At 43.1% G+C, this 23,608-nt stretch overlaps 1 protein-coding gene across 2 annotated transcripts in view; it reads left to right on the forward strand.

Annotated features, from left to right (window-relative positions):
* Positions 1–23,608, forward strand: part of CAMLG (calcium modulating ligand) — a 74,649-nt gene that overhangs the window by 10,365 nt on the left and 40,676 nt on the right. Inside the window, exon 2 of one of the 2 annotated variants that reach the window (XM_085617985.1) lies at positions 15,276–15,740. In XM_085617985.1, coding sequence (XP_085474111.1) covers positions 15,509–15,740 — 232 coding nt within the window. In that variant the 5' untranslated portion in view covers positions 15,276–15,508. The remainder of the gene's footprint in view (positions 1–15,275; positions 15,741–23,608) is intronic. The other variant, XM_085617986.1, reaches the window with a different exon arrangement.

Genomic DNA, 23,608 nt, shown 5'->3' on the forward strand with positions numbered 1-23,608 from the left:
ATTACTGAACCCTTGTGCTACTGTAAAATCCGTAGTTGTTCTTCTCTATATCCTTATGGCGGTCGAAATTGCAGCACATAGTCGTACGCCTTTGCGGCGTCATTTGACGCAGTATGGGGTACCGGATGATGGGATGGCCGTAATTTTTGTGGTGAGTGCGGACGCGTCCCACCCTTACGAGTTGTTTTGCTCTTGGGTAACGCTGCCGGAAGCGAATGCAAATGATTAGACGTTTCACTCGTATACTCACACACACGGATCCCAGCAAATAATACGCCATACAGGACGCTGGAGTTTCCCCTTTCAGCCTGGCAGCATAGCATTTGGTTTAATGGCACCCTTCCCCATGCGGTTGCACCGGCTAGACTCGGCCCTTTGTCGATTCCAGGGGCCACGTGGCTGGTGCTGGCCGGATTCACGCCTCACCCCCGCTATTTGACTATTGCGGTGGATGAAATGCGTACACTCCATACAGCCCTCATTACAGTATATAGGGCCTTGGTGCAATACGTTTTGCGCAATGTGCAGGTGGGGGCACCTGCTGTTGCGGGACTACCAGCTGGTCACCCTGCGGTTGTTATTAGCCCTGTCATAGTTCAATCGGTGATGGACAAGCGCCCCCAGAATAAGGACGATTTGCCTTATTGGCTTGCCGAGAAATTTTACCAACTGGAAGCAGTGTTTCCACTCTCTAGAACTGTGGAGAAACACAGAATCCTCACCATTAGTTTGCCGAAAGACTTAGTCCCGGAAGTGGCCGATTGTGACAACTGGGGTAAGGTTTTTGCCGCGGTCTACTCGAAGTGCTTTGGCACTCCGTCTATGGCTGTGCTTCCCTCCGTCATTAAACGTGTTCAAGATAACCACGGTCTGGAGGCGGCTGTTAAGTTGGGAATGCGACTTGTCGGAGTATTCGACGTAGTTGCCTCTCTCGTCCTTGGTAATCTCAAGGGAGATGCAGTACAATTCCATGGCTTAGCCCGAGCCGATGAGCTCGATAAGCCCAAAGAGTTGACTAAAATTATTGAGGAAGTGTATAGAACAATTGGCCGCAGTAGTTTAGGGGTTAAACCAACTATAGTCATTCCTGACTTGATACAACAAACTAAGGCGAGCTCATCCAACTTTTCCAAAGCAAAATTGGCGACAAAAGAAACAGGGAAAGCAGCAACAGAAACAGGGGTCTCGTCCTGCGTCTCCCATACAGCCGACTAGTGAACGCACATACGATTTGCGCGATCGCACTAGTATTAAGTAACCTGATAGATTTCAGGTTACTGAACGTTCTCCCCGTTCTTCACAGGAAACATCGGCCTCGCAGTCCGGTGGCGGAGAACGTGGCAAAGGTCGGGGTGCCCAACAAGGACGTGAGCAACCCCGTCAGGCTGACGGTAAAGCAAAGCAAGGCGAGTTTGCACGTCAACGTCCCCCGTTTCAGAAGAAGAAGGTTGCTGCGCTAACAGCGAGGTATGCCACAGATAATGTGGATGCAGCTTCGGAACCTGACATGGGCGCTAACGCTGCTCGACAGCGCAGCGGAGTTTACAGTAGTGCGGCAAGCACTACGTCCATTTCTGGAGGCGACAGCAACTGACACATTCATTACTGTAGAAACTGCGGACACTAGAGTGGCTCCCCCGACAGACTATATGACATAGTCCTCTTAATTGAAGGTGACATACAACGCACAATACAAGGAATTTTTGGGGATAATCTGACCTCTTCCTATGACATTCTCTTGGCAGAGGCAGACTGGCCCCCGACATTCATTTTAGATGCTCATAGAGGGGAGGAGGTAATCCTCCCGTCCTTTGCGCATACAGTGCCAAAGGAGCATGCTGAAAGGTTTGCCGAAGAGTGGGCTCAGGTGCTTGCACCGGCTTTATATCGTACTCAGGTGGGCTGGGATAAATTGTCCCCCAGCCATGAGATTCCCTTGCGGTCTATGCCTCAACCACAACCCCAATATCCCTTGCGCCGCGAAGCTAGATCTCACGTGGCGGACATCCTTGAGCAATTGGAATATCATGGAGTTATTGAAACATGTGTGTCACCAATGAATAATCCTTTATTCACTGTAACGAAGCCTGATGGGTCGTACCGCCTAGTTTTGGATTACCGGCACTTAAACTCTCATTGCCGGACGTGCGCGGTACAGAATAGCCACAGTTCTGCCCTAGTTGATAGTCTTGTGCGTAAAAGGTTTAAAACCACACTTGACATATCAAATGGCTTTTACAGCCATAACCTGTCCTCTATTAGTAGTCAGTGGACAGCGTTTACATCTGGCGGCAAGCAAAAACAATTTAAAAGGTTGGCCATGGGCTATAAAAACAGCCCTGGCGTCTTTGCCGCACGTGTAGTCTCTCTGTTAGAGAGCATTGACCCAGATGCGTACTCGTATGTTGATGATATCTATCTCACGGACGACGAGTTGTGGCCGCATCTGTGTCGCGTTGATCGCATTATTGTTATATTTGCAGACTTCGGTTACAAATTCAACTTTGCGAAGTCTCACATTGCAGAGTATACAGTGTTTGTTTTTGGGCTACGAGCTCAACAATGAGGGTCGAGGCTTAGCTCCTCACTTTCTGCAGAAGTGCGCATTTTTGCGTGCTCCGACAACACTGAACAAATTACAATCTTTACTGGGCTTTCTGAATTTCAGTCGTACGTACATTCCCGATTATGCCCAGCGTATCAAGCCGCTATATGCCTTGGTACAACCAACTTTTTCCAAATCGAGCTGGCTGCCAGAACATTCAGCTATTTTGCAGTCTTGCAGGCTGATCTTCTTGCTTCAAAATACTTACTGACACGTGATAACCACACAAACCTGGTAATAAGAATTGTGCCAGGCGCAGTGGGTTTCACGTACTTAACGTTCAATGAGGGCGACACCGTCCCCATTGCATACAAATCACACCTGGACACTTCGGCTGAACTGCGCTTTTCCTCTGTCGAGAGAGTTTTGACTGCGGTGCAGATGGCGATCTTAAAGAACGAGCGCTGTCGCAAGGAAAACGCATGTTGGTGGTCACACCGTATCCTGCCCTAGAGGCAGTGACGAAAGCCAGTGTACCCAATTCAAAAGCTTTGCATCCACGATGGATACAATGGGCCACTTCTCTGACATCGCCAGATGTCACTTATATCTTTGATGCCTCATTACAGACGCAGGAGTACTTGCAATATGAATTTGTTCATCCGGCTCCTCTGTCTTTGCGCCCGCTCGAAGATTACCATTGTGTCATTTATACTGACGGTTCGGCGCAACCGGCGACTGGATCGAAGCACGCCTATTCAGCAGCTTGCGCAATTGTGGCAGGTACTTTCGTAAATGGTGAATTCCAATCTGATGTCGTGCATACGCAGTCATTGGGTGATTGTACCGCACAGTTGGAGGAGCTACGTGCTCTGGTGCTTGCGCTGGAGTTTGCTGATCCTCGAGTCACTACTCTTATAGTAAGTGACTTGTTTTACTGTGTTCAGTCCTTCAACGACAATCTATTCTTTTGGTCTCAAAATGAATAACGTGATTCCAAAGGTAGCACAATTAAGCATAAAATGCTTTGGGTTCGAGTGGCAGAACTTAAAGAACATCTGCCTCTCGTGAATGTAATTCACACTCTTGGGCACCAGCGAGTTGGTGTCCACGCTGTTGGTAACGGCTTAGCTGACGAAGCAGCAAAAACAGCAGTGGCGACATATTTAGTAGCAGCAGTTACAAGATCCAAAAGTAAGATCGATGATGACATCTTGGCAGCTATTGCTGCTACAGAGAAGGGAAGTAATTACCCGAGAGGTTGCCCTTCTCGTTACCATGATCACTTAAGTCCTGATAAAGTCCCATTAGTGAGAATTAACGACATTGGTGACAGATTGATTCCCAACGCGGACTGCAGACCATCGTTGATATCAGCGGCTAACGAGGGTATGGCGTCTGCCCATGCCGGCGTTGCAGCAACTGTTTCTCTGTTACAACAACGTTACTGGTGGCGCGGGTTATATAAACAGGCTCGCACTTATATTCTTGATTGTGACATTTGCCAGCAGGTTAAACCTTCAACTGTTGCGTGTCCATCACAAACTCAGTTGTACATATCCAATAAACCACTTGGGTGTGTTTATCTGGATCACTGCGGTTCATTCTCCTCTGATACTGCGTACAAGTATATCTTAGTTGCAGTGGATTCGTGCACACGTTTTCTGTGGGTATGGCCACAAAGGAGTGCTGATGCCCGTACTGTCATCAGGGATTTGCGTGTCTTTGTGGGAAGTTTTGCGTGTGATACCTTTCATTCTGATCAGGGCCCCGCGTTCGCCTCTAAGGCGTACAAAGAGGCCATGAAAAATTTGGGGGTCCAAGTCAAATTTTCGTCTCCATACCAACCTGAGGGTAATAGTGTTGTGGAGCGGATGAACCGTGACTGAAAGCAATCCTTGACAGCTGGGGTTTTAGGCACTGGCTGGAACTGGTTAGCCCATCTGTATAACGTCCAACGTGCACTTAATAATCTCCCTAGAAAGTCTCTGGGTGGGCGGACCCCATACATGATGCTCTTTGTCATAAAAATGTTTGTCCCGGACCTTGATGGTCTAGACATGACGGCGTCTGCCGCACCCTTTGACGTAGATGATCACTGTGCTGTGTTACAGAGTCTACAAGAGACCAGAGATGGTCTCGCGAAGGAACACTTGCCCTCCACATCTGATGCTGCGCTTAAGATTCCGGTAGTCGGCTGGCTACCTCGAGTTGGTGACCTGGTCCGTGAGAAGGTGGAGAACAAGAAGGAGTTCGGCCCCTCTTATCGTGCCCCGGTTCCATTGCTTAGCGTGCAGGGTACAAGAACAGTCAATTTACCTCCACTTCCTGGTCGCAGGGATAACAGGTACATCTCCATTGACAATGTCAAACTACAGCGAGTGGCCGATTCTTCTTAGTATAACTCCAGCGGCCTCTTGCCCTGCGATGCTGAGAAATTCAGTTTTGGCTCCGGCTCCTACCACCATGCCTGATGTTGCCATCGAGATGCATACAGTTACTGATCCTTTGTTGCTACCACCGGCTGGTGGTCTACCTGAAGATACTGAGTATGCTTATCCTGCAGATGTAACATTACCTGTTTTACAATCAACCGCAGTTACACACGTTTTTCCTTTGATACTAACTCTCTGACTTCCAGGTCCCCATCAAAAGTTTCTATTTTTGCTGTTTGGTTTAAAAGAAATTTTTTGATTTCCCCTTTGACTTACATTTGGCTAATGCTCATATGTATTTTCTTATTTATGTCGATCGGATTTGTAGTGGTATTTTTTCATCTGGTGAACTTTGGCCCCCCACTCTTCATCACACATCATGAAGAGAGACCAGACTTTTGTGAATATTACTGCCTGGCCTGTGTTAGATGGGATTGCGTGGGATGCTGTTAAATTTCAAATTCATCGACCGACTGAGGTTATTAATGTTCCGAATGTATTTCGTGTTTCTGTGGGTGATGTGGTTAAACAAAACATCCGCTCTGATGATTGGGAAGTTCAGGCCATAGAAGCATTGTTTTCTGATTTGAAATATTATGCCGCTTTTGATGCTGAAGATCTGTATTTAGACACTGCTAATTACGGAGAATTGTTTTGCTATCAACATTATGGCAATCATTTCCTGCATAAAGCCAAAACATATCGTAATTTTGTGAATTATACACAATGGGAACATTGTCCAACGCCAATGTTAGGCAGCTCCAGCACATTGGTGAACAAATTTGCCTATTTTACTGATTTCAGTGTTTCAAAACCTGCCGCCTTTTATTTTAAAATGGCAGCGGAGTCTGCCTCGAAGGTTAGGCTGACACACACTTAATTATTATATTCCAAATCCTTTATGGATGAATTAGTGGTCAGGGGTTATGATCTGTGGAAAGATACTATTGATCTTAAATCGGTCTGGGGTTCTAAACCATGGCAGGTACAAGGAACAGAAGCTTTGCATCGTGCCTGCCTCATCCCGAACCACATGTTATTTTTGAATTCGACTATTTTTCAGAACACCTGTTTTGGATTGGCTACTTCTAAAAAACTGAATTCCCCCTCTATTCCAGATCTGGGTGCTTATCCAAATTGGGATAATCATACAGATCTGTCCCTTGATGCGTTGCAGTCACATCCTTCAATATTTCCAAATTCCACTCTGAAGGATGGTTGACTTGGCAGACCAGTTCAGATTCTTGTCAACATCGTTTTTTGGGTCTGAAGCCTGGGTATACGCAGGATCGTGTAGACCCCCCGCTTTGAATCTTCTCATTCTGTTACTACCTACTCAGTTGGGAAGTTATGCCAGTCTTGGCTGCAACACTCCACCTTGGCATCTGTTAAAGTTCATTTATCTAAATTACATGACAAAATAGATTTGAATGATTTTGTTAAAGGTCCTGTAGGTGGCAGGTCCAAAAGATGGGTGTATGCTATTTACAACGAGGTTTGGAAATTATCAAAAATTGAAGCTGCTTCCAGATTGAGAGCTATTGATCAAGTCAATATGGAAAAAGTGCTAGCTGTTATAGACAATAGCATTAACACCCTTTCTTCCAGAATTTACACATTAGATAATATTGTTTCATCTGTTGTTGATATCGTGCAGGATGATGTCTGTTTTGTATCATGGTCAGAAACAATTGCGTTCTATAATGCAGTTTGCATGGACATTGCAAACGTTAAAAGCTGGGAAAGTCCCCTGGGACTACATGAATACTTCATCGTTATTCCTTCCTTTTAATCTAACTGCGAAACAACAATTCATGTCCATGAAAGATGCAACATACTCATTATTGCATATTGAAAAGTTAGAACCTTTGCCTTTCTTAGTGGCCGAATTGAATTCAGCTGTGTGGCTTATCCACGGGTTAATCACATTGCCGTTTCCTTTATTTAAATTCAGTGCGTGCATGAAACATTATGCCCTAGGCAGATACGAACCATTGGGTACTGCTTTCCTGCATGAAGTATGGTCACTCCCATTTACATACAGGTGCATGAGAGAAGGTAAAGAAGTTTATTTGAAGGGTGAGGAATGCTCTTCCACACCTGATCATTCTGTAGTCTGTAGGCACATCCAATTGCATGGCGCGTGCAATGTGCAAGCGCCTAATTTAGCATGCGTCCTGAAAGGGATTCCAGTGCCAGCTATTACACCTTCTTTCACGTTGCTAGCTAACTGTAGTTATTTGCTTTTGAATAACGAGGCTTGCTGCGGAATGCTAGTGGGAATTCCCTACATTGTGACTGCATCACAGAGTAGTCTGCTGTAAAAATGTCCTTTTCCCACCCCCGCATGGGCGGCTGGATGTATCCATCTGGCCTTCCATTTCAACCTTGAAAGCAGAGTTCAACAAGATGAGCAGAATAAGGGCTCTATTGTCTCAAAAAGAAGTTGCTCTGACTTCGTCCCGTGATACATTTGTCCTTCACGTAGCCAACACCCGTACCGAGGTGCAGGCACTTTTAAATACTGATCTCCCACTTCATTTTGGTGCCCTGATTCAAACTATATTTAACGCCTCGTCAACAACTGGCTTGGCGCATTTTTTCAAAATTGTGGGCGCCGGCCTCGTGACCTCCTTCCAAACTATTTTTGGTGTGATACCGGCCTTTTTTCATTCTATTTTTTCCAGCGTCTTTGGAGGGCTCCCATTGATTCTCGCCCTCGCGGCTGGCGTGCTGCTGTTGGTCTGCGTACTGCGCAATGGCTGCACACTGTGTGTCACGCAACATCCTGTCCCGGCTGCTCCATCTTCGTAACCGGATGCTTGAATACTATGGAACTTTGCCACTGGCAACCCTCAGCATGGCCTATGGATTGTCCTTCCGGTTTGCCTACTTTACATGCGTACAACCTGTTTTTCATTGCCTAGATTGTCCTTTTGAATGGGCTCTGGATTTGTGCTTGTCAAACTCGGTGTCTCCTGCCCCGGACTATGATCGACTAATGAGTCCATTAGTGGCTCATGAGTTGGACTGTTCTGGTGTTAGGATTATGGCCTGTGGAGCGGCACATGGAGTTCTTGGGAAATGGGACATCGGATCGGCAGCGTATGACTTCTTGGCACAAAGTTATTTAGAAGAACACACCAGTTGTACTCTGAACGTGCTAGAAGCTCCAGTGGTCGAAGAACATGTATGTTCATTTACCTTGTTAGACTGGATGGCGCACACTTTTGCAACTCGTTCCAATGAGTTCAATTTGGAAGCTGTTGCTACGTACTGTGCTTACACGTTTATGGATTAACTTCATTATTGTCCAAGCTTCCCTAGACCCAAACCACACTTTTTTGTTGTTGTTTGTGTGTTCCTACATCAAGGCTCGTTGAGCTTTACATGATGTATTGACTTCCATTTTCTTTTTTCCACTTCATTTGTGTTTTTTTTATAAACGTTTTTTTCGAACTTTCACTGCTCTTTATTTGGATTTACAATACATGCACTTGGTTCTGCTCTGTTGAACTTGAACTCTGCGTTCCTTTTTGTATCCCTATTTGTTCGTGGTCCGATCAAGGGGAGGTGTAGTGAAGGTAGCGATTTAGATGCATACATTTGCTATGTTAGCATAAGCGCGTGAGCTTTTAGAAAGCCATCTTGCCACTTTTGCTGCTTTTGCACACGACACTGCAGAGACATGTTATTATTTGAGAACTGCTTGCTTGCCTTTTCTTCACATGAGAACTGTCTGTTGTTCACGTCCCTAGACGTGCACTGCGACCTTGGTCTGAACATTGTGTGCAAAATACTCTGAGCCGCCAGACAATGTATGTTTTTGAGTCCAGGTTGATCAGCCCACTCTCTAGTCAAAATATGCACACAGCTGCAAATACCTGAATGTCGAGAGCCTTTAATATTACAGTTTGCATGTGTTAGAAACACATTCTGGAGAAGAACATTTCCAGGCACAGAGCAAAGCTGATCCTGTGATGTGATTCACCTAAAGCTGATCTTTACGGTATGGGGTTCCCCATTCAAGCCTAGAGACCTTCTATTAGCCTACTAATATTAGTTTACTAGCGAAAGGAAGGTGGCTGCATTCCACTGTCATTTATACTATGATTTCTCCTTTCATTTTCTATGGTATTGTAACAATGCTGATGGTTTTAATTATAATCATTTGTCTGCTTATGTTAGCCAAAGTACTGCATCTTAGGACACGTAGTTTTATAAAATAAACCTTTTAAACTTTACCGTGTCTCTGATTACTCTTGTTGTGGACTGATATGAGAATAATAGCGAACAGGTATTTCTGATTTCCACCATTCCTGAGAGTACTCTAAGTCGCTTGTTCTGGGTTGTCTATACATTGGGACCTCCGAGATAATACGGATAACGAATGGGACACTGATGCTGGTCGGATAGGGGTTCTGGTTACTGAGGTGGGTTTTTTGGTACACCACAATTCACTGAGGTCCTGGTTTTCTGCGCATAGTTCTGTGCATGAGCAAAATCCTTGCAACAGTACAAGATGAAAATAAGATTAGGAATCTTATTTGGAATTATAATAAGGATCACCGAACACATTTTTGAAGAAATCTCGCACCTAGGAATATTGCTTGATGTTGCCTCTTGTAGGATAACCATACCTTTCTCCTGTACAGTTTTTGGGAATGCTTTGCTGTATCAGCACCTTTGTTTCACGTTGCTGCTGGAAATTTTCATTATTAGTTAATTAAACGGCCTTCTATAAGAATGGATTTTTGATTAAGAACATTTATTTGCTTGTTGTTGTCCTGTTATTGCTCTGTGTGTTTCTATGAGCCAAAATTATAAGCAACGGAATGACATATGATAGAATTCCACACAATATTTTATCAGAGTTGCATATTGTGCAATAAGTCCAAGATTATCATGCACTTTTGTGCTCTGTTATGCACCAAAGGTCAGTTTGACTAGCTACCCAGCAGGTGTCCTCTCTTTTCCTGTGTGTTCATCCAGGGACAGGAGTAAACTTCTGTGGATGTCTATGTAAATGTACTCCGTTTTGAGTGTGTCACTCATTGCTATATTATTTTAAAAAACACAATTCCCACAGAGCTCCAGTCTGAAGACGTCACCAAGGAAGCTGACTCCATTAACATATATAGATGCGCAGGCAAATACAAAATTGTGACACATGGAAGACATGACGATATTTTCAGTTAATGCCAAAATTAACAAGCCCTGAAAATGTGCTTTTCTCAAATGGTGTCACTGTTGTGTAGCAGTTAAGTTGTTGGGTATCATTCACAAAACATAATCAGCTCAAATCTACCTTACAGACGCAAATGGATGGCTTTCCCAGTACAATCTCCTCAAACAAGCTGCTGTCTTTACATTCCTCAGGCGAGCCAGTCTGCCAACACTGACTTTCAGTGACTCTTCCATGTAACATAACAAGTTTAAGGGCCACAGCGGCACGCATAGTGGCCACGCTAATACACACTTCTATTACAGATAGGGCTCAGGCCTCAAATAATGCTCTTAAACAGAAGTTTAATAGGCCTCAGAAGCGTATTGGTAAAAGTGTGGAATATCCAGGTTCTTAAGAGTTTTCGTCCTGACCATAGCACAAGCTGTCACCTTGGCAAAATCTGAAACCTCTGCACGCCAAGAGATTAGAAGAAATATCTTCTCTGTGTGAAACGGAAAGGGACTGTGCACCAAGAATGTCATAACAAGGACGCATTTCAAAAGTCCTATAGTACCTAATGCTAATCTTCCTCTATCGAAATAGCCTTCCTTGTCATTCAGATCACGTCACCTTCTTGTTCCATTTGCACAATGACTTCCATTATAGACCGTGGAGTGATGAAACACATTCGCCAGCAATACTAACCCCACGGGACTCATGATTTCATCGTTAAACCAGGTTGCGCCCGGATTAAGATCCTGCATTTTGTGCTAGTTACAACATCATCAGAATGTTTTAAAACACTATTTAAAGTTAAAGCAATCCCTTGTCCACTCATAAGGTATACCTGGACTCTTTACACAATATACCTCTTTTTGATATATAAATAACCAGCTCCCTACAACTAGCACATGAAGTATAGGTGGGAATGAACAAAACCGAAACCAAAGGTAGATTATAGGGTGACTACTTGTGACCAGTGATTTATACGTAGAGTTCAAAGGGTAGTGATGGAATGTGTAGAATGCAAAGTGAAACTATGCAAAACGAATATTTAGCCAATGGTGTGCAGAGAACTACCCACAAAGTTGTGGGATGACCTAGCTCTTGACACAATAGGTCCATTACATAAAATGATACATGGATGTTTTATAATAGTATTAACAAATGTTTTATCCAAGCGCCCACAGTATGCAGTGACATAAAAACAGTGATTACATTCCTTGAGGTGTTCACAAGAAAGGGACTGCCTAAATCTTTAAATATGGATAACTGAGTTCAATTAACATCACAAAGAATTTTAAGACTGTGTGAGAGAGAGAGACATGAAGTATAAGAAGTGTAAGAATATTATTGCTTTATATCACCCAGAGGCAAATGGGTTAATTGAGAGACTGAACAGGTGATAAGAGAAGGAATGGAACTGGCCAAAAGTAAAGAGAAAAATTGAAGCATACTGATTAGCACCATATTTAATTACTGGGAGGGGTATGTTTGAACTCTTTAGGGGTATGAAACTAAATACCTTCCTATCCCGAAAAATGGGTGCATCAAGCTAAGATAATGAATGACACGTAGGAGAGTGGAGTAAGAAAGAGACTTGGTTATGAAAAGGAAATTTAATTTTGACGTAAAGAATGCTGCAAGTGTTATTGAAGCTAATGTGGGGGGAATGGGCCTAATAAAGCCATATAAGCACAATTTACATCCATACCAAGCAATCATAAAAACTATTCATTACAAAAAAGCTTAAAAAACGCTGTCACTATTTTTTCTATTGCACATAATCAGACTATTAGTGCCCTTTCTGAACATAAAGCATGCCGTTAGTAAGAATGATGCACAGGCTCAATTTGCATATATACAATTAAATCATAAAAAGCATATAGTTCATTGGAATTTAAACCTTAAAAACAGTTTAATTTCCTTAACTATTGACCAAATTGCAAGATTTCCCGTTGTAGTGCTGCTTAAAAACTGGGTTCCTGGCTGCGTGAGGCAACAGCTCTGCGGGGCTTGATGTATAGTCTGGGACACATATGCAATCTTTTTGGGAACTCCAAGACATCTATGCTCTTGCTAGGACGCAATTTTACAAATTCCTACAGCTGCGACACACCCTTCAATCCCATGTTTCTCAGAATGATCCTCTCCCGGAGTTCAGTCCGCTGGAAGCCAAGCTCATCATGGGTGCATTGGGCAGGGGTGGGGTTTACAAAATCTACTGCACATTAATCATTAATGCCCCAGGCACTCTGGACCACCTTAGGACCCGGTGGGAGGACTGGCTGGGTTATTTTGAGGACAACGACTGGCACCTAGAGTCATTACTATCACCTCCAAGCTGTGCCTGATCCAAACATATTTCCTTTATAGCGATACCTTTACCTGGATAGACTACACCGAGCGGATCTCCTCCCTGAACCCACTTGTATGCATTGCATAGGAGGGGACCTTTTGGAATCGATCAGCTTTTTGGGCAAAAACGTGCACGTTTTGCATTGCTTTGTATTGCAACACATGCACGTTTCGTGTTTCCTTTGCGGGAGCGAGCAGCGGCACCATGTGTTAGCAATTATCGCGCTCGCTCCCGCAAGGTAAACTCTGCATGTCCCTGCTCTCGGCCGCACACAGGATACTTAAAGATGTCTCGCGTCCGCTGCCCTCTCCTGTCTCCTCATTTACCAGAAGATCCCGCTAAAATATGTAAGTTACCCTCAGATGTTGCACTGTGAAGGTCCCGCCTTTCCAATATATTACACAGTCGTCTGTTGCTACCCTCGCGGCATTACTGTGCAACATACCAGTGTTTGGTTCCGTTACAGTGTTAAACGGCCCTGTGCAAAAAGCGTCTGCCTCACAGCAAATAAATACACGAAAAACACTCAACGCTGCAGGTGTGTGCTTTTTTTGAGCCGGTGGTTTCCAGGACTCACCACAGCATTTAAAAAACAACACTGGCACTTAATACAGCAAACTGGACCTACAAATATTTGAATTCTTTTTATGAACATAACTTAAGGACATATTAATTTCTGGTTCAAAAGTGGAGACTAGGTGATATGCCCAGGATCACAGGATGTTAGGCCAATGCCAAAAATCAAACTTTGTTCCCCAGCTCTAAAATCGTCACCTTTTGCTGCTATGTTATAGCTTTTCCCCAATGGCATTTGCCTCTCCTATGCTTGTGTGTTTGCATCTATTACTGTAAGCGGCTGCAGGTGGCTGTGTTTCCAAATGTGTGCATGTCTGTCTGTGCATGCATGTTTCTAAGCTTGCATGTATGTGTGTGTCTATCTGTGCATCTATGTTTATATTTAAGTTTTTTTTTTTTAAATGCACACAAAAGACCCAGGGGGTGAGTGTAAGTGCTTTACTAAAAACAATATCTGCGACAATAACTACTGGCTGGGAAAAGATTAACCTCAGTAGCACTTAAAAGGGGCCATCCAGGGAAGGGAAAACCAGTTCTCTTTATCTATTACTGGCACTACATATCCAGCAATCGCCAACAATCTTTGATTATGTCTGCCATGGGTCTGAGACCTATTGGGACATCATGCACAGGATGGCTATATAAGGCAACAAAAAGGATTATTACTTTCTTATAACTTCTCAACATGCTGCACAGCGGGTACACTGCTCTACAACGTAGCCTAAACACATTAGCAAAGCCAATAGGTCTGGCGAGACCTATTGGCTATGCCAATGCTTGTTACCACATGGTGTGGAGTTGTCCCTTCATTCAAGTCTTTTGGTTCGCAGTGGTAGGTGAACTATCCTATGTGCTGGGATTAGAAGTCCCCCTTTCTCCCTTGGTGCTTTTGTTGGGAGTCCTAGATAGCTCTGGGGGAACTAGAGCTAACGGCGCATTCTTGGGCATGGCCCTTATGATCGCCAAATGAGACATTGCCACTCGCTGGAAAAGCCCCGCACCCCCTACACTCTCACAATGGGGACAGGGGGTGGACTCATGTGCACAACAAGAGAAGCCGGTCTATGAAGCCCAGGGTTGTCCTTTGCAACATGATCAGGTATGGGGGAAAGGGCTTGGTCACTTACCCTAGAGTTACGATTCAGGGGGAGCGAGCTGGTGTTGCTTTATGTCATGACCGCACAATTTTATAGCCTGTATGTGGTCATAGGTTTTATTACCTCTGTGATATGCTAAACGTGTCTTGTTAACTTTTACTGCAAAGCCCAATAAAGTCAATTTATCGACCAAAAAAAATTGGTCCTAAATAAGTAACCTAGGGTCTATATCAAAAACACAAAAAAGCGTAAAGTGTGACATGCCTAGTGATGATTGATTGCTTCTCATTTAGCCAAAGTTTTTTTCAATCCAAAGGTTATCATAAATGAAATGCGTTCCTCTTATCCACTAACCATATAGGTTTTTTAGAAATGTTGGATTGCACTTTGGTTGCATTGCACTTTGGTTGCAGTGCTCAGCAATTGCTAAAAAAAAATCATGATCTTTAAGAAATGTCTGCAAAAAGTCATTGACGGGCAATGGGTCTTTTAGGTGAAACCCAGTACTGAAACAATATTTTGCTGCATTTAAATCAGCGTTATAATAGGATCACTACTTGTATATGCGTACCTGTGTTTTGAATAATATACAACAGGCCATGCAGTGCTTATACCAGCCTTCAGATAAGCCTGTCCAATGGAGGTAAGGTTTACCATGTACACTTCTCACGTAACTTCAAGCTCCCATGTGAGGGTGGGTGCAATACTTAAACCTACAACATGACGACCCTCTATACAACAGTGTGAGGTCTAGTGTTTAAAATGACTACGTCCCATATGACACTACCTTTAGGGAATGGTATAAGCGGAAAAGGACAGTGTGGATGCGTTCAGCCAGACCATGCCCTCAGAGCCAGGAACTGTCATGGCTTTCATGGAATTATGTTGCGTTTTCTCATGGCACTGTGACTTTAACGTAAAAGTAGGAGAACAGTTTGTGCCGATACTACTGTAGTCAACATTTATATTTCTAGTAATGCAGTTTTAGTACCCTTTATTGAACAGGTTTTAAAATACTGTATTTACTTGTTAAAACTTGATACGCTTTGTAATTTAAGTATGTGAACTTAATCCGGTGTATTTCTTCTAATTTCAGAACGTTTTCTGTATTTCTAGTTTGATGAGTACATTTTCCAAAGAAAACTTCAAATCTCCTTTGCAAGAAGGCTGACCAAGCGGAAAAGGCCAGTAGCACACGGATGGTGTGTCTCCTTTCTATTGTTCTAGCTGCTGCTGTGCATTGTGCACTCCCACTCTGCGCAGACAGTGCAGGTGCTGACTGAGAGGGGCGCAAAGTCGAGCGCACTGTCTGTCATCTCCCCTGTGACCATGGACTCCCAGGGCTGTCCGGATGTTTCAGACGCCAGTGCTCCTGCGGCAGCGGCAGAAGCTTTGAGCAGCACGCCCAGTATTGCCAACAGCGAGGCTTCCTGCTCTCCTGTTCCTACAACCACCATGTCCGCCTCCCAGAAAAGAGCCGAGGCACGCCGACGGAAGCTGCTGCTAAACTCAGAGGATCGAATGAATCGGATCATGGGCTACAAGACTTCGGCAGCCATGGGTAAGTAAGTGCACAAGACCCTAAATACAAGAACACATTTGTACCCATCATTGTGTGAGAGTCAGGGGCCAGGTGAGGGCATGGGACCTTCTTAAGCATAAACTTAGTGCCGCACATTTTACAAGACCTTGTGAGGGTTATCAGTGTTGTGAATCAAGCTGAGACTGCTAGCCTGAGTGTGTGCTAATCTGTTTAGGACAGGTAACACCTTGTCAGCACAGGGCATGGGAAACTTGCCCACTTGTGGGTAGTTCACAAAAAAGCCCCCGGACTCATGGTGTGACACTACATGGCAGTACGGATACTTATCAAGGTACCCACTGGAAAACTTTATATCACATATTTTGATCCTAAAATTCTGGAAGATGATATTAATCGTACCAGCTCATTATAAAATCGTATGACTTGGGTGGAAACTTATACATTTGGCATGTCCATAAACAGACATATTAGTGCTCTACAATATTAAGCCCTGAAGAAGTTTTAAATGTAATTGGAACGAAACACGTTGGCTGGATGTTGTTATAATTCGGATATAAGAAGAGAAAGAATAAACATCTTTTTTGGATTATATACACTGACTGCTTATTTGGACTACAGTTGTTCTTACTGTGCACCTCTCCATTTGTTATCTCTGTAAACATCTGGACAGTGATACTGAACAACGGCAGGTACCGGATGAGTAGTGCACGGGACTATACTATTTGTTTATACTTTGATTGAGGTGCGGTCATCTAAGTCCGCCGTTATGTCAAGTGTTTATACTCTACATGTTAATGGGAATGGGTCTGTTGTACTGTCTAATGTCCCACATTTTCACAGAGGCCATATTTTATTTAGTTGCACCTGTCGGAGATGTTTTACATCTAATTTACTGGTTTTCTTTTATGTGTCTTGTTTAGATCTTAGCATTGAAACCTTGCTCACATATGTAGATATACTTAATGAGTTAAGCATTCATGGATGAGGTATGCCTGACGTGCACTTCACAGTTTGAGATGTTTTTGCTCTCCATGGTGAAGGTGTGGAGGAAATTTGATTCTGACTGGGCTGTGACAAGGTGGATGTTAGGGAGTTGTGCTTTTTTCCTTACTCTTCAAAGTCGATATCCCATGGACATTTTTTGAAGCCTAGATGTAATGTAGTTTTTCATTGGCAAGGCCTTAAAAACCACACATAACAAAAATTATAACAGTAGAAAAAGATTTAAAAAATCATCGAGAAATCACAAAACACATCATCAGCTTAATAAAAATACAGTACTACACAATTACTGTGGTAATCTCTACTCTAAGCACTGCTTTGCTCTTGTGGTTTTGTTACGCTTAGAGTGGAAGGAAGCATGACGTTGAGAATCTAGTGGGGTCATACAATAAAGGGTGTGAGAATGTTGCTGGATGTACATCTACGACCGGATGTAAATATCTTAAGTAACTTCACATCAGCAGTGACGTTTTCGCTGATGTTTATCATCCTCTTTTGTAACACTGGCATTTAGACAGAGGAAGACACCCACACAACCATTTTCTAGGCTCTAAGCGTGTTGTGCTGTTTAAAGAAGATAGAAGAAAAGTGTGTGGTGCCCGAAGGAAGCCAAAAGGGTATCTTTCTTCTTAAAATATTTTGAAGTAGAATTTACCAACATTTTTAAGTGATACCCGATGACATCCATGGAGATGCGTGTGAACCTATAAGTTCTCGAACTAATGTCTTTATCTCTCTGGCTAACTATGCTAGCGCATGGTTGTATTTATCATTCATAGCAATCCACCCATCACAGTTTTTTCGGCTTATGTCACTTAGGTCAAGTGCAGGGAGGCGTTTTCAGCTCTTTAATCATCATAGTCACAGCCTGATCTCGCGGTGTGAGAAAATTTTCTGGCAGCTTTACACAATGAAGCAGCAGAACTCTGCCTGTTCTGTCTACAGAGAAGTACTGATGTCTTCTTATGGCTCAAATTTCTTTTATTTGAAATAATGCCATTGACAGTGAAATTATGTCATGTGTATCCTGAGTGAACATCACTGCTTATATCGAGGCATTGTTTAATGTACACCGAAAAAAATATTCCCAACACTTGTCCCTCCACCCGACCCAACCAAACTCGGTTTACATGGGCTCTCGCTGGTGCAAGAGGACAATCAACACAACGTTTAACCATGACCAGTTAAGCATTATAGTTCACTTCTGGCAGTCGTAAAAGACGAAGATCCTTAGGGCATGTCACTGATGTCTTATTAGTTGGAATTTCAAATTGTTTCAGTCTGAAGTGAGTGGCATGTATTTTAAACAGTACATTATCCAATCACAATATTAGATTTTTTTTTTTACTTTACCTAAGAATTATGCAATTACTGTTTTTTCATTGGAGATTTGATGAAACCTTACCGTCACAATTTGCGGAAAAGAATACTTCTTGGGATTACTTTTAATGTTGGGTTGCTGAATATTCCAGTGCCAATGTTTGTATTTGTGTTTGTATGTTTCTCAGGCAAGCTTGGACATCAGTAGCTTCTTTATTTTAGCCTATTGTGTTATCAGAATCATGTTCAGTATAGTACAACCACCATTTGTTTTTTACTGGTGCCAGCCAGGGAACCACTTATGGACTGGAAAACATTGAAAGCGGTATTTGTAGCTTACTTTGCAATATTAGAAGGTGATGAATGTACACATGAAAGGAAATTATCATTATTGAAGGACTGTTTGGATGGTTTGGGTTGAAAGAATTTAAGAACTTTCCCATATTGGAACAACCAAATAATATACTGATGTAATCCAAAAGAAGTCCATAAGTAGCCATGAAGTAGGTTGTAGGTAAGAGATTTATTAAGCTTAGTTACAGGATGGTAAGTAGAATAGTAAGTTCAGTATTTCAGCCCCACCAGAAGCAGCATCCTTGTTGCACAGCCCACACACTCCAACTGTCTCTCTCTCCACTCCAACAGCCCCTCAAGCATTCCACTATCTCATCAGGCATTCTGACATTCCACACACAACATATTCATACTGGCTGAACAACAAGGACAGATAGTTAAGGGAAAGGATGCAAAGCAACATTGCAAGTTACAACACATTTCCTTCCCATAGGGAAAACAATTAATAATAATTTTACAACAATGGAAGTACACACCATTTGATATCATCAATACGAAAGAGAAATCTACAATTTACAAATAACAAGTGCAATTTGAACGAACTAAATACCAAATACATAGACATTAAACCACTGTAATATTATGCAAGTCTGTGAGAATGGTGGACACAGCTGGGGTGTAACTCCCGTATCACTCACCCCCTTCTGCACACCACACATAGCACACCGGACAGAATCAGAAGTCTCAGGCGAAACAGCACAGGGTACACAACCCCTCAACATACCCCTAGATAAAACAACTGGACAGGGTACATGATCCTTCGACACACCCCTAGGTACAACCGCAGTACAGGGTACACGACCCCCAACACACCGCTAGGTAAAACAACAACACAGGGTACACAACCCTTCAACGCAACCCTAGGTAAAACAACAGGACAGGCTACACAACCCCAATATGCACCCCTAGGTAAAACTACAGCACAGGGTACACAACCCCTTAAGGCACCCCTAGGTAAATCAACAGCACGGACGACCCTTCAGCGCTCCCCTAGGTACAACAAAAATACAGGGTACATGGCTTTTCAACGCACCCCTAGGTAAAACAAAATCACAGGGTGCACTACCTCTCAACACACCCCTAGGTAAAGCAACAACACAGGGTACACAACCCTTCAACGCAAAAGAATTCCACAAAGGCATAGCTACACACCTTATAAGACCAGACACCCAAGCATCGCACAATACATATAGGTTAAAATTTAATCATAGCCTCACTAAATTTGCGTACTATAACAACAGCACCCTCAAAAAGAACATGGCAGCAAATTCAACACATCATCATCATTTTACCTTTGCCAGTGGATTAGTACCTCACCTCATCCACAATCAACAAGAAATCAGACTAAATAAAATCAGCACGCACATAGAAATCGCATTTGACATTAACTGGCACAGTAACACAACCGCATGTAATATGGACGAAGAAAATAGACACTGAACACAGTGAGCTAAGAAACCACAACACAAGTGAGGGGCCTCTCACCCGAATGAAATGTTAATGATGAGCAAAATATGCACAGTTCCATTGTGCCAGGTTGGCTCAAGTTGAATAAAATTATCAGTAATTCAGAAGTTGCCAAAACACCTCCCTTGTTGCTGAAAGTCGTCGCAATATAAAACGCATTCCGGTTCAGATCGCAGAGAGCAGGTGGCATGATACCAGTACATAGCACCGAATTCCAAAGGAATATGGCAATTACGTGACCATGTCAGTACGCCAACCTTGAACTTGCTTGGGCACAACCAATACGTGATTTAACTACATTGGACTCACACATGCCAACAAAATACACAGACCAGAGAGATGCTTCGATCTGCGGCCACCTCCACTCGCGGGTGCACTTACTACCTGGGCTTTTCTAAATGTCCATTGTTGGTGTCCCCTCTCCATCTGATGGCGGTCTGACTCCCGAACTTCAGCTGGCAGCGACAACCTCGAGCTATGCTGAAACAAAGATGGGGGCAGGCAGGAGTGAGCAGCGTCTGGTTGGCTCACGGCAAGGGCGTGCTCTCCCAACAGGCCAGCACAGCGTTGTGAAACAGCTTGCGCTCCAGCCGATAACTACGCAAGGACTTCACGCAGGCTTCCTGCTGTTCTCTACGCTTGCGGCTTCACAGCAACAGGAGAGATAACTTGGAACGTTATAGATGCCTCTTTTGAAAGTCAGAGCGCGCATTGCTACAACAGATAACATTTTTAAAAGGCAATAACTGTCCTGTAAGAGCTTGCGCTGTCCCAACGTGTTGGCTTCACGGTATGGGAAAATTAAGCTTATACTTTAAAGACGTTTTTCCAAGCACACTCACCATTCAGGAATATAAGTGCGACAGCTCACATTTTCGTGCACAGCAGCAGTGGCTCCACAAGAAGTTCGGCAAAAGTTTATATAAAGTGTCCCCGGTTGATCTAGCTGATTCACGTAACTTCAAAGTAACAGCACAGAAGGCTTCTATCAGGTACAGCAACTCCTTGTGACCCCACACATATTTAAATCTGTATTAGCATGTGAGGGCAAACAGGCATCATGCTTCATGTTCTTGAAATAAATTCATAACATTCCTTGATGTGAAGAAGGTCAAACGCCCCAGATTGCAGGCTGCCCAGATGGTCAGTGGTGGGGCTAACTAGGGTGTTTCTTTCCTTCAAACTTTAGGTTTCTTTACTTCAGGTTTCCTCAACAGGTTCAAATACAGTTCATTGTCACATAGTTTTTTTTCTCCAAATCGTCACCATTGATGTAATCCAAAAGAAGTTCATAAGTAGCCATGAAGTAGGTTGTAGGAAAGAGATTTATGAAGCTTAGTTACAGGATGGCAAGTAGGATAGAAAGTGCGGTATTTCCGCCCCACCAGGATCAGCATCCTTGTTGCACAGCCCAAACACACTCCATCTCTCTCTCTCTCCACCAGGCACTCCAGCATTGCACTACCTCATCAGACATTCTGACATTCCACACACAGCACATTCATACTGGCTGAGCTGTACGGAACAGATAGCTAAGGTAAAGGATGTAAAGCAACATTACATGTTACAACCTATACATATGTACCAATATATCTCTAAATAATTGAAATGGGGGTATAGAAAGAAAACCAGTTGGGTAATAGAGGGTTATAAGTTAAGGTCTAGTAAATAGTTAGTGAAATAATCCATTGAAGACCTTCTCTTCATTAGGATAGTTAGTTTCCATGTGGTTTTGAACAAATCAATTGCGAACAAGTGTTGAGAGACAACATTCTTATGTAAACTAAAAATTAGAAAATACAGGAGAAGTTATGGATGAGTATTGGTATTTCTTTGAATTCTTCAATCGATATTATATAAGGTAAAGCATCCAGAGAGGTTTGTCCAAGTAATTAGAGGCGGTACCAGAAGTGAGGCCAGTGCTGTGAGCTAGGGTCATTTTCTGTGTTATGCCTAGGAGAGGAACGTTCTGCAGGGTTGAGGGAGGTAAAAGCCCATCAATTTGTAATATATGTCGTAGCCAATCACACCTAAGGAATTCTAAACTGTGTCTTGCATTAGATTAAATTGTGGCATTTTGATATAGTGTGTGTAGGAGTTTTAGTCCAAGGAAAGGGAACCTTATTACTGATGGAGTTGATGCTGACAGTGAGGTGAGTATAGGGCAATCTAATCCTAATTTTGTTTTGAGTATGAGTTTGGAGAAAGTGAGCAAAGTAAGTTTCCTTCATGCGATTTCCAAATGGATGGGGAATCTCATGGTTCTTGTGGACTCCTTTGGACGGTTAACTTCGCTAGGGAAGGAAGTGGTAAATAAATTGTGGGAGGAAAGGATAATGCGGCCTCCTGCTGTGTGTCCAAGTAGCTATACTGGTCATAACATTGAGCTAATATGATATTTTTGGGCTGAGATGGGGTTTGCTGGTAGACATATGCAAGAGAAAGTCTATGTTGCTGAAAAAGGACATTCCTTGTTGGGTTGGCACCATCAGGCGGAGATGGGAACTAAATTGAATCCCAGGGCTAGTCCTCCAGTTTATATAATTAATAGAAGGAAGGCAGGTAATGCACAAGTGTTTGAACAGGAGTTGAGATCTAAATATGGTTTGGTCTTTAGCAACAAGTTAGGTCAATTTCGAGGTTCAAGCACCGTATAATATTGAAGGATGGAGCTTTACCTATACACAACTTTGTTAAGAATGTTCCACTCTTATAGAGGTAAACTCAAGGAGATGTTGAAAGTTTAATGTGAGAAAAACATAATTGCGTAGCTCGAAATATCACGTTGGTTCTCTCCTGTTGTTATGTTGGTTAAGGGTTCAGCAGACCTGTAGCTTTCTATTGATTTACGCAGCCCTAATGAAGTCGTGGGGGGACAGTCATCCGTTGCGAAACCTACACAAAATGGTTTCTTTTTGGGCATCCGTATTTTTCATACTTGACTTAGTTAACTCATATCACAAGTCATGGGAGAAGATTGCTCTTGAGTTTTTACCTACGTTCGTAACACCTGAGGAAATGTTTTGTTGCTGCAGAATGCCATTTGGTTCAGTTAGTACTGCATCGGTTTTTCAGACACTGATATTGTCTCCATAAGGAGGGGATCCACAGCCAAAAATGTTAGTGCTGTGCAGTAGACCAGAAAGAAGCAAGTGTAATGAGGAAGAGGGGTGTGTGGGTGGTTTGCATGCGTGCTGAGGTTAGAGCATGTGGAGTAGATTAATGACCATTTGAGATGCACATCACCCTAGAGTTTTATTTTTGGATATCTTGGAATTCCTGGTATGATTGGAAAGAGCTTAAAACCAAATGAATGACTACAAATTGATGCAGTTACTAGCTGGTAAGAAGATGTAATCCTGCTGTAGAGGAAAGGACAAATTATTTATGTCTGAGAAATACGACTATGAAGAGCAAAATTTGGAGATTCTCACCACCCTAACAGAGAGCGAGCCTGCATGCTTCTACTTGAGGAACTCCATAGGGATGAACCAAAGATTAGCTGAGTAAGACCCAATTAGAAAGGGGCAGGGCAGGGATTTGGAGGGCATGTTTCAAATGTAGTGATTGGTGCCCCAGGAATACTCAAAAAGAGATATCACTTTACAGGAAAGTAAAAAGAAATATATACATTTGCAGCAGTGCACTGTGCTGCAGGGGAAATGTGGAAAGGCTTGAGAATGTATCTAGAATGACTAGAATAAATGGATTAATGTAGCTGGAAGCCAAAGGACATAACAGAA

Source organism: Triturus cristatus, chromosome 7, assembly GCF_964204655.1.
Source record: "Triturus cristatus chromosome 7, aTriCri1.1, whole genome shotgun sequence".
Taxonomy (NCBI): Eukaryota; Metazoa; Chordata; class Amphibia; order Caudata; family Salamandridae; genus Triturus; species Triturus cristatus.